The 12,853-nt window shown below is 36.9% G+C and overlaps 1 protein-coding gene across 2 annotated transcripts; it reads left to right on the plus strand.

The window, feature by feature from the left end:
• Positions 1 to 3,930: 3,930 nt before the first annotated feature.
• LOC120358663 lies at positions 3,931 to 7,399 on the plus strand. 2 transcript variants are annotated; one of them, XM_039453599.1, is made up of 3 exons: positions 3,931 to 5,064; positions 5,217 to 6,943; positions 7,050 to 7,399. In XM_039453599.1, exons 1-3 carry the CDS (start codon positions 4,533 to 4,535, stop codon positions 7,116 to 7,118), a joined length of 2,328 nt encoding a protein of 775 aa, XP_039309533.1. In that variant the 5' UTR covers positions 3,931 to 4,532; the 3' UTR covers positions 7,119 to 7,399. The 2 variants fall into 2 exon arrangements, with proteins under 2 accessions (XP_039309533.1, XP_039309532.1); XM_039453598.1 differs by having other exon boundaries at positions 5,217 to 7,399.
• Positions 7,400 to 12,853: the final 5,454 nt, after the last annotated feature.

Here is a 12,853-nt window from a genome sequence, read left to right on the forward strand (position 1 = left end):
TAATCATCGGTGAAGGTGATAAAGTATCTGTTGCCGCTCCAAGACTTGACGGGCATCGGACCACAGAGATCCGAGTGTATCAGTTCGCATACGTCGTTGCTTTGTCTCCTTTTAATCTTTTTACAAGGACTCTTCGTTGATTTTCCAATGTAACACGCGTCGCATTTGTATTTATCCATTTTGGTATCGTTCAGACCTCTCACTCTATTGTGTGTAGCGAGTTCTTTGATTGCTCTGTTATTTACATGGCAGAATCGACGATGCCATATGCTGCTGTCTTTGACTGAAGCAAAGTTTGTTTCGGCTGGAGCCTCAGTTTTCAAATCGACTTCAGCTCAGACGACGTACAGGTCGTTCTTTCTGTAGGCTTCGCACATTATTTTTCCTGTATGTGTGTTGCGTATTCTCACTTTGCCATCTTTTATTGTGAGCTCCTTCCCTTTTCTTTCAATCTGTGAAACAGACATTAAATTTTTTCTAATGTGCGGAACGTAGTAAACATTGCGTAGTACTATAGCTTTCTGTGCATTGCCGACAAATGTCTTCAATACGATGTCGCCTTTGCCCTTCGCGCATAGTTGAGTGCCCTTTTGCTTCTCGGGATTCGCTGCGGAGTTGATGGTCTCTCCTTCTATCTCATGGAAGTTCTGAAACCAGTCTTTCCGTTTGCACACGTGATGTGTACATCCGCTGTCCAACAACCAGCTTTCTTCAACGTCGAGGTTGTTCAGAGACACTAAGAATGCATCAAGATTCTTTTTACTATTGTTGCCTCGTTGGGCTTGTTTGTTACCTGTTTTTGATCGGCAATTTCTTGCGTAATGGCCTGGCTTCTTGCAATTGAAGCAGGTTGCCGTCTTTTCTGCTGCAGACGCGTTCGATGTCTTGTCGCTTTTAGTACCTTTCGATCCTTTGTTTATTTGTAATGCTTCCATCGCTTCTGCGGAGGTATCGTCGTTGCGTGACTTTCGTCTGTCGTGCTCGGCTAGTAAGACTCTTATTACCTCAACAGATGTGAATCTGTCATCGGGCAGACTCGCTAGTGCCATATTTAAATTTTCGTATGTATCGGGCAGGCCGGCGAGTACAGCGTACGCGAGGTCTTCATCTTTTACCTCTGCACCCGCCTGTTTGAGGTTAGCCGCCGCAATCTTAGTTCTGGCTACGTATGATGACATCGTTTCATCGTCTTTCATTTTAATGTGATAAAATTCTTTCTTTAACTGCATTATGCGAATTCTATTTATAGGTTGATGTACCTGTTCTAGCGATGACCACGCCTCGTAGGCGTTGTTGCAGTCCTTGATGTGTATCTGTTGGTTCGGCTCTATGTGCAGTCCGATAGCAGCCATGGCTTTGTCATCGTTGGTGCGAAAGACTTTTCTTTCCGCCTCGGTGGCATTCTCGTTCAGCGCAACGGTGCCTAAAACGTAATCTAGAAGGCCTTTACCTCTCAAGTACCACTTCATTTCTGTTTTCCACGTTCTATAATTGCAATCCGATAGCTTCGTTATACGGGTCTCGGTCTTTGCTTCGTGGGTGGCCATGTTGAGGTTATGTTCTTGTCGGGCGATCGTCTACGCGCGAATGCTATGAATCTATATCTTCTCGTGTGCCGGACTGGCGCTTGCACGATTCGCTTCCTATTTCTTACGTACCTGGGCCCATAACCATGATAACGTGGGTGTGAAATGAGCGAAGCGATTGGATTAGACAGATCTATTTATTCGTGCTGATACAAAGCGGCACATGCCATAGAAGAGAGAGTGTGTTCAGTAATGAATGTCTGAGTGCATGAACGAGTAAGTGTGTACGGTGGCGCTCAGTGCGCGCGAGTGCTGCTCTCCTGCTGTGAGAGCGGTAGCGCGAGATTTGACAAGCAAACCTCTTCAATTCTTTTGTTATTTTCAATTTATTTTTAATTTGGGCCTTATTAAAAGCACAAGAATTTAATAAAGCCTAATGTCAGAGTTTAAAAAATTTCTTTTTTGTTTATTTAAAAATGTTTTATATAGATGATAATTTTATTTTGGCAAGTGGTTGAAATAAACATTTTATTCTCATTTAGTTCATTTCAATATCTTTGTAAATAAAATTTATAAAAAATAAAATAAGTTAGGTGGGCTTTATTTGGCTCGGGTATCTTAGAACCATAGATAATAGGCGAAGAGAGATGCATAAGATGAATTTATCCATATTAAATACGCTGCAGAAGAGGCAAATAAAATTAATTACAATCAAGCTGGGAAAAGTAAACGTGAGTATTAATTATCAGATCCAGAAGATATATAGACATTTCCAGCAAAGAGATTGGACATAAAGATTAAAATTGATATCATTAACACAAAAGAAACAAAATAAATAGATATAGTTAGGCTCATAAGATAAATGTCCCAATTAGTGATGTAGTAACCTCATCATAATAATAAATTAATAAATTAATAATGTACATGTTAAAGAAAGTATACAAAATTGATTTTGTTAAGAAGCTTGAACATTTGAGATTTTAATTGTATTGTTTTTTTTTATTTATGAGCAGATTTTAATTTGTTTATAATATTTTCTGAAAAGTAGCTGATGTACTATTTAATGACATGTCAATTTGGTTTTGTCCCAATTTATAACATATGCATGCCTCTATTACTGACAAACGTATGAACGTCCCTGTTATTGAGAGGAAGTGAATATACGACTGTTCCTATTGCTGACAGAAACTATATATTAACTTTCTTATTACTGATTACATATTACTGCTTTTATAAAAAACATTAAACATATTTAAATATACCGTTTAGTATTTAACAAAATATATTTATTTATTTATTACATGTTGTTTAAAACATATTTATTTTTTGCCCTATCTATTAGACATGTTCTGTTTTTTCTAAAACTTTTGTAGTATTTTTTTTTATATTTCAACGTTTTTTCCTTTTTATTCCTCCTCGTTTTTTAATTTTTTCCTCTTTTTCCAAAGCTTGTTTTAATCTCTCTCTCTTTTTAAGTTCGATTTTCTCTCTCTTTCACGCTTTAAGGAACCTTCCCCTTTCATGGTAGTTCTTTTTTCGGAACGGTAATAATTATTGAGATATCATAAATTGGTACAGAATTGAGTGTCCCGATTACTGACTTAAACATGAGATTTTGTAAGAACTGATATTTATACTATTTTCTAAATTGTACAGAGGTCAATTATGATATTAATGTTATTTTTAACTTCATAATGAATAAGATTTATAAACTACATGTTCTGTTAGAAATATATACGTTTATATCATTTTATATGTATTTATTTCTGAGTTGTCAATAATAGGGACAAATAGATATTCTAATACCGATTAGTGACATACATAAATTAACTACAAAAATTTCAAACCTTGATATTTTTATGCTTAAAAATATTCGTAACTTTTTTTCAACTTGACAAAACATTTCACTTATTTTAAATTATTTAAAGCACAACTGCATAGAGCCAGAAAACAGACATCTAGTATCAGCTGTCACTTTCTAAGATGACGAAGAGCAACCGTTTAGACTGTCGCCGTCAGAATAAGCTTGTAATTATGTTGTTTTAACATTTCTTACAACTTTAATTTTATTCGAAATGTATTGTAATCAAACATAAATAAAATTTAGAGTTTGAATACATGTTTAGAATAAATATTGGATCAATATAGCTGACTTATTAAGGAAAACGAGTGCGATTGTCATAAATTGGGACACTGTCAATAATTGCGACATTTACCTCATAATAAATACAAAATGAAAGAGAATAAGAGCTGACGAGCAGCGCGGGTTGTTATACGCCAAAAACGAAACAAGATATGTTTACGAAATTCAAACGTTTCGACCTTTTAATTATTAGTCATCCTCAGTGAAATACAAATTGATCTATAAACAATAAGCTTATGTTATAAATTTCGCAGGATATATATATATTAGGGTGGTCCTTATTTTCGAACTTAACATATTTTTATGCAGGACCCCTTCAATTTGTTCCATTATATAAATAACTATTTCTTGCAAAAGTTGGGACCGATCAGTAAATATTAACCCGTGCCCCATAGGACCCAAAATTTAAAATAATTGTACAAGTGTCAAACTCATTTTCAAAGAAATTGGACTTACATCGTTCTTCCCTTCATTCGTTTTGTCGTACAAAGAGTCAATTGTACACACGATAAAACAAATAAAAAAATTGGTAATATAATTGTAATAATAATTGTTAATAGTATAATTGTCGACTTTTGTTTTTTGTGGCAACAACGCTGTACACTTAGCCAGCTGATTTTAAAAATAAAAATTGTTTTTTGTAATTACTAAGCTGCGGATGTTCGTACACGTTCCTATGTCGCGCACGGAGAACCGCAATGTGCGAATCAATGTGTGTTCGTGTGTGTGACGATTGTCAATTCTTGCTGGTGCACGGTCACTAACACACACAACTCGCACGCAGAGGCGCTCAGAAACAGGATCGTGCACGAATCGTCCACACCGTAGTAGTTACATTGATACATTATTCTTCAAATTTGAAAATGTCACGAAAACCTATTTTTCTTGTCGGTTCAATGAGAAAACAAATTACTGGTAGTAAATTACCATGCCAAAGAGATGTTTTAAGTGTATTGTTTTACAATATGCGTGAAGTGAAATTAAACTTACATGACAGTGCTTCTCTTGTAATTGACGAATGTTTAATATTTTGGAAAAAGGCTCGTATACCAACTCAAGATCGTTCTGATTGTATTAAAAAATGCAAGAAGCTGTATGAAAACTTCAAAAAGCTGGGAAAGCATAAAACGCGAGCGAGTATATCTTGTAGACAAAAAGAGAAAGAATTTGAAGACAGCTTAAATAATCTCTTTGATATAGCACATGCTAATGCATTAGATATAATAAAAATCAATGAAGATAAGGAATTTTTACTTATGCAAAGGAAAAATGGACGACCTGGTTGTATGTTGGGAATAGATATGAAATTAACTACTGCCGAATTGAAGAAAGCTGCGCAAGAAGAAAAGGAATTGCAAAGAAGAAGAAAACAATATTGTGAAATTGCAAGTACAGGTAAGTGACATTTATTTAATATAATTCTACAAAGTAACTTTTAGTGTTAGAATTTTTTCTTTCCAGTAATTCTGTATTTATCTTGCGTCCTTGCAATTGTGATGTGAGATGTAATTTAATACAACCTTTTATTTTTTTTCTATATATTTCAGTACATGATTATCTGTCTTCTTTTACTGATTCTTCTAACGAGTCGGAAATGGAAATTGAAACAGATATACCATTTTCTAGCCAACCCGGCACATCAAAAAGTGAAGAATATGCAGAAACGGAAACAGAAAATAATTTTTCTTCGAGTCCTAAGCTGTCAAAAAGTAAAAGAGCTAGAAAAAATATTTTGACTGCTCGACTCTCAGCAGCATTAGACAGATGTAAAATTAGTGATAGGGACGCTGTTCACATATTGACAGCTTGCGTAGATGCTATCAATTTAAATCCACAAGAGTTCGTCATTAATCGAACTTCCATTAAGACAGCTCGAGAATATTATCGTAAAAAGATCTCACTGGATGTAAAGTCAAAATTCTACAATTTGAATTTAAATTTTGTGGTTATTCATTGGGATTCTAAGATACTTCCAGACATTACTGGAAAAAAAAATGTTGATCGTCTTCCAGTCATAGCTACAGCTCCAAACGTAGAGCAACTTTTAGGAGTTCCTGAACTTTCGTCGGGAACTGGACGTGAAATATCATCGGCTGTTTACGATACCTTACACGAATGGTCATTATTAGATATTGTTCAAGCTGTCGTTTTTGATACCACTGCAAGCAATACAGGTCGTTTGAAAGGTGCATGTTATCTTTTGGAACAAAAACTGGATCGTGATATTTTATTTCTGGCTTGCCGTCATCACATTTTCGAAATTGTACTGCAAGGCGTATTTGACGAAATACAACTTTTTCCTAGTAAAGGACCAGACGTACCCCTATTCAAAAGGTTCAAAAATACATGGAAAGATATTGACCAAACGCAATATTTAACATGGTTGTCAGATGCAAGTGTTAGAGAAATGTTAAAAGACGATGCAAATGAGATATTACTCTATGCTAAAAAAAAAATTGAAGAAGATCTACCTCGTGACGATTATCAAGAATTTTTAGAATTAATTATAATATTCTTAGGAGAGACACCATCACGAGGAATACATTTTCATCAGCCTGGAGCATGTCATTTAGCTCGATGGATGGCCAAAGCAATATATTGCTTAAAAATATATATGTTTAGACAACAATTCAAATTAACCCATAAGGAGGAAAAAGCTCTAAGACGGATTTGTTGTTTTATAATAAAATGCTATGCAGAGGCATGGTTTTCTGCTCCGAACGCGATCGAAGCTCCTCTTAACGATATCAATTTTCTAAAAAAATTGATAGCTTATAAGATCGACGACAAATTAGTTGCGGAAAAAGCAATTAATAAGTTTATTAACCATTTATGGTATTTGAATGAAGAATGTGCGGCTTTTTCTATATTTGATGAAAGAATAAGTGATGAAGAGAGAAGAGATATAGCACAAAAGATACTTCTGGACAGAGAAACAAATGAAGCGGACGAAAAAAACGATAAAGAACCAGAAGAAATGAGAAAGAAACTATTTATCAAATTAGATGATTTGGAATACTTCCTTAATAAAGATCTTCCCCAGGAAATAATTACGAATAATTCGAAAAAATTATTTGGTAGGTTCGAAATTTCTCAAGATTTTCTACAACTAGATCCTATGCACTGGAAAGATCAGGATAGTTATAAAAAAGGAAGGAAAATCATAAATTCTTTGAGAGTGGTAAACGATACAGCGGAAAGAGGTGTAAAATTGATGGAAGAGTTTAACTCAAAATTTACGTATGACGAATCTCAAAAACAATTTATTTTACAGGTTTGCAAGATCTCGTTTCTGATATTTTTTCAACTTTTCCATTTGTATTGTGCCTCTATTTTTGTTAATTTTTATTATATATAATTTAATGTTCTTTCTTTTGTAGGCGGTACAAGATTATCGTAAAAGGTATCCAGGACATAGTCGAGAGACGTTAAATAAACCATACTTATAGTTATAAATATCAGATTTTGTACTTATAAAATAAATAAACAAGTTCTATATTACACAATTTTGGTATTTATTTAATCGTAACATAATTTTTAGAAACTGATTAGTTAAAAGAATTAAAAAATCGATTTTTTCAAATTTAAATTCGATGGGGCACAGGTTAATATTATCCGATCGATCTAAAATTTTATATGGGTTGTTTTTTTGTATAATGAAAGAGAACTAGGGGGTCCTACTATTTAAATTGAAAAAAAAAAAAATTTCCTATATAAATAAGGACCACCCTAATATATATATACCGGGTGTCCCAGACCACCCGTCCCACCCGATTTTTTCGTAAACGCGACATTTTAAAGAAAAATGTTTCAGACAAAAGTTGTAGGGTTTTAAAAGATCTATTTACTGATTTTATCAGTTTGACCTTGGATGGCGTCGCCAAGGTCAGATCAAAATAACATTAACTTTTTTAAATAGGACACCTCATTTTTGGTTCCAGAATCTAATAGCTGTTGTCAAGACCTTTCCAAAACACTATAAGAAAGTTTATTTTTGTTGAGTACTTTCCGAGTTGTGAGGCTTGAAAGTTACGGTGTACTGTTACCTTCAAGCGTCATAACTCGGAAAGTCCTTAACCAAAATAAACTTATTTATAGTGTTTTGGAAAGCTCTCGAAATCGATTACAAGAAAATGCAATGAAAAATATAAGCAGAGGACACCGACTTCGCCCATGGTATCACGTCGAATAATGCTTTCTCTCTCGACCCAGCGTCGAGCGAGGAGGATGCACTATCGTAAAGCCCCCCACCACTTTCCGCCCGCACCCCGATCGTCGCCGCGCAGCCTAGACACACGTACGAGCGCGGCTCCGCGTGTGTGCGGCAGCCGAGCGCTAGCGTCGAGAGACACCATTTCTGCCGGTGCGTGTACCTATAGTCCTACGCGTAGAGTTTTGAAGATACCTAATTACCGAGATCTCTAACATTCGGTACAGCTCTATGATGCCGTTTATTCTTGATTTATTAATATTAATCTTCATTTAATGTTGATTATTGTAGCAATAAAGTAATTTTCACGAAAAAGCACCCTTACATACCACTCCTAAAAGTCATTGCTTAGAATTCATAATATTACGCAACTCGTCACCAATTCACGTTTTCTAATAAGCAACCCGGTCGTAAGCGTAATTTGTAGTTATGCCTTACCCGAACGAAGAAGCTGCGTTAATGATGTCAGTTTTGGGTAGAGCTGGAAGTTTTCGAGCAGCTGAAATAATGTGGCGAAATGAATATCCCGATCATACACCACATTCGCGCAAAGTTTTCAGTCGCTTACAACGTCGAATAATTGTAAAAGGTATTGTTCAGCCGGATCATAATAAGGGAAGGCAAATTCATCGATCAGTTCGTTCAGTAAGAGCACCTGATGTAATTGCATCTGCCTTTGTAACCCCGAATGATTCTTTAAAGCGACGAGCAAGAGATAGTGGAATAAGTCGAAGCACGATCAGTCGAATTTTTCGTGAAAATTCATTCCATCCATATCGAATGTCACTTCACCAGGCCATGACATTGAACGATCATAGACAAAGACTGATATTCTGTAATTGGATTACTCAACAATTACCTAATTTCCATAGAAGTATTTTATTTTCTGATGAGTGCACCTTTAAAAGTGACGGCGAAATAAACACACATAATTTTCGTTATTGGACACAAGAGAATCCACATTGGTATCGAGAAATGGATCATCAACGTATCTGGAAAGTCAATGTTTGGTGCGGAATTGTTGATACGCATATCGTGGGACCATTTTTCTTTCAAGAGAATTTAAACCGTTTTTTATACGCCGATTTACTCGAAAACGAACTTCCACGTTTACTTGAAGATATTCCACTCCAATTACGTCTAAATTACGTGGTTTCAACAGGATGGATGTCCCGCCCACACGTCTGTCATTGCTCGTCATCAACTGAACCGCATATTTCGCGGCCGATGGATAGGTAAACATGGTCCACATAATTGGCCACCACGATCACCGGACCTTACAATTTTAGATTATTATTTGTGGGGACGAATAAAAGACCTTGTATACCGCGAACGACCTACGACTGCAGAAGATATGAAAAACAGAATTCGACAAGTCATTCAGTCTCTAGATACTGACGAAATTCGTCGGGCGACGGATGATTTCCAAAGTAGGGTAACAGCCTGTATAAATGCACGTGGTGGACATTTTGAACATCGAGACTGAACAACATGCGTATGCACAAAGGTGACGGCAAGGGGAACCACCTTATGAAAGCACCCCGACAAAGGTGACGGCGAGGGGAACCACCTTAAAAAAGCACCCCGACAAAGGTGACGGCAAGGGGAACCACCTTATGAAAGCACCCCGACAAAGGTGACGGCAAGGGGAACCACCTTATGAAAGCACCCCGACAAAGGTGACGGCGAGGGGAACCACCTTAAAAAAGCACCCCGACAAAGGTGACGGCAAGGGGAACCACCTTATGAAAGCACCCCGACAAAGGTGACGGCAAGGGGAACCACCTTAGGAAAGCACCCCGACAAAGGTGACGGCGAGGGGAACCACCTTAAAAAAGCACCCCGACAAAGGTGACGGCAAGGGGAACCACCTTATGAAAGCACCCCGACAAAGGTGACGGCAAGGGGAACCACCTTAGGAAAGCACCCCGACAAAGGTGACGGCGAGGGGAACCACCTTAAAAAAGCACCCCGACAAAGGTGACGGCAAGGGGAACCACCTTATGAAAGCACCCCGACAAAGGTGACGGCAAGGGGAACCACCTTATGAAAGCACCCCGACAAAGGTGACGGCGAGGGGAACCACCTTAAAAAAGCACCCCGATAAGGTGTAAGTACGATCTTGTTACCTACACGTGGTACACCTTAGGTAACGCTAATACCTACAGGCGGCACCGATTATTTCGTTTTTACATTTTAAAAATGTTACTTTGACTTATACCTTTATGCCCAAGATCGATCTCAAGGTCGAATTCAAGATCATCATCAGGTTGATCCCTCGAAATCATGCAAATTTTGTCTGAGCCATTTTTTTGTACAAGCACATCCCTACGTTTTAAAAGGGTGGGACGGGTGGTCTGAAACAGGTATATTTTTCATTGCATTTTCTTGTAGTCGATTTCGAGAGCTTTCCAAAACACTATAAATAAGTTTATTTTGGTTAAGGACTTTCCGAGTTATGACGCTTGAAGGTAACAGTACACCGTAACTTTCAAGCCTCACAACTCGGAAAGTACTCAACAAAAATAAACTTTCTTATAGTGTTTTGGAAAGGTCTTGACACCAGCTATTAGATTCTGGAACCAAAAATGAGGTGTCCTATTTAAAAAAGTTAATGTTATTTTGATCTGACCTTGGCGACGCCATCCAAGGTCAAACTGATAAAATCAGTAAATAGATCTTTTAAAACCCTACAACTTTTGTCTGAAACATTTTTCTTTAAAATGTCGCGTTTACGAAAAAATCGGGTGGGACGGGTGGTCTGGGACACCCGGTATATATATATGTAAAAATATACCAAAAATTGGAAGTCAAAAACTCTGCGCTATCCGTTTATTGAAATGAGACGCCTCATTCTGTGGTGGCCTTGTGGAACGTGTCAAATAGATAGAATTTTTGGAACAGTTGATAGTAACACAGACTGTAAGTTAAAAAAAATGCAACCGGTCACAATAAGATAAAAAAAATGCAACCGGTCACAATAAGATAACAAAAAAAAATAATTTTTTAAAATTTAAAGGAATAATAATATAAGCAATGAGTCAAACATTTAAAAAGTTTGTAAAGAAGGACGTAACAAATAAATAAATAAAATAAAACCATGATAAATAAAATAAAAAGATAATAAAGTAAGCTGTACAAGTCAATAATTATAAAATTGTGAAAAAGTAAAAATTAACAAACGATTAACAAACCTAAGAGTTCCAGAAATTATATCACAGACAATTGAGGAAGGATGTTGACAGCACGGAATGCTTAGAGACGAATATCAGGGAACATATGAGAGAGAATTGTCGAAACGGCTAGATAAGGATAGGAGAAGGGATGAGTACAGATTCTAAGAGAGGGAAATTAAGAATGGGAAGATATGCCTCTGAGAGGAGTTCGGTATCGCTTTGCTTGTTGAGTCCGTTTTGTTGTTTCTTAATAAATAACATCTCAGATATAGATCTTTTTACATACAAAGATTCTTTGTCTAATATTTTAATATTCTCCCAATGAAAATCATGATTATTTCCCATACGGTGTATGGAGATAACAGAAGGGGAGCTGCCCTTCTTAATATCTACTTCATATTCTGTGACTCTCGTTTTTAATTGTCGTTTTGTCTGTCCCACATAAGATGAATCACAATCCTTACAGTTGATTGTATAAACTACATCGTTACAGGATAGACTATGATCTTTCCCCATAGTTACAAATTTGTTTATTTTATGAGGGATTATGAAAGCCACGTTGCAGTCATACTTATGTGAAAAAGACAAAAATTTTTCCGATACCGAATTGATATAAGGGATGGTGAAAAATTTTTTCGCTTTAGGTTTTCCTTTGTTGATGTCGTTTTTATAAAAAAGGTATTTCAATCTAAAAAAAATCATAGAAAAAGTAAAATCTAACGGATAATGTTCTTAAGAAAAATGTTAACCAAATGTGTGAGATTTTTGTCATAAAAATGTTTTTACTTTTAGGAAAATTTTAAAAAAGATTATTATTATTAAAGATAGCAAAATTTTGGAATTATTTTCTCAACAAAATGTACAAATCAATCATATTAAAGAATCTACTTTTTCTGCTAAACACAGCCAATATTTTTTTTAATTATCCTTGAACTAATTTGGCAATTATAAAAATTTATTAATTATAACTAAAATACTAAATACAATAAATAAATTATATTTCTTATTATTGTACATATTTTTATTTCCTATTAATGAACTGTGACGTTGTAGTCCGCTGCAGCGGAGCAGCGTCCCGCAGCCGTCACAGAGCGCGGGTTCGCGTTCGCGCCGGACCAAAAATCGCATCTCAATTACCGCGGTCTCCAGGAGAAGGTCAAATCCGCATAATTAAGTATAGTACTAATTACTAATTTATTTTCACTTGTAATTTGCGGGCACCATCGTTGTCAACAAAGAAGCCGGCAACGGGAAACAGTGAACGAGAGGCAACCACGCTACCAGGAGGAGGTAAAGTTGGAACGTAAATGCGGCCGGAGTGTCGTACCTGGAGAACAAGCGCGGAACGTCGCGTGGAAAACTCTGGGAACATACGAGGCTCGTAATCACCGAGGAAACTGTCGCGACGCTGGCTGGAAGTATGGAGGAGCGGAAACTTTATCAAGCGAGCGGTGACGGAGACTACCTCCTATGTCAAATTTAAACAACAGCGACGATGGCGCAACAGAGGAAAAAGCAAGGACCCAATTCCACCGTGATACTTCATAGATTTGTGCCAGGGTCCTGCAAATGCTCTTTGGCGACAGGCCAGGATACGACATTGGCACAGCAGCGATCGCGAGGAAGCGCGGATTGGATGTCGCCACGCGCGAGCGTCGCGCGCACCCAAGGAAGAAGAATGCGCAAAATTAATTGCACATTGAGCGAGATCTCTCGCATTCGGCAACGGCTGAACACGACAGCTGAGAGGTGCGATCTCCGGTCCGACAGCAATACCATTGAGCTCGGTTCCATTAAC

The sequence above is a fragment of the Solenopsis invicta genome, chromosome 9, assembly GCF_016802725.1.
Source record: "Solenopsis invicta isolate M01_SB chromosome 9, UNIL_Sinv_3.0, whole genome shotgun sequence".
Taxonomy (NCBI): Eukaryota; Metazoa; Arthropoda; class Insecta; order Hymenoptera; family Formicidae; genus Solenopsis; species Solenopsis invicta.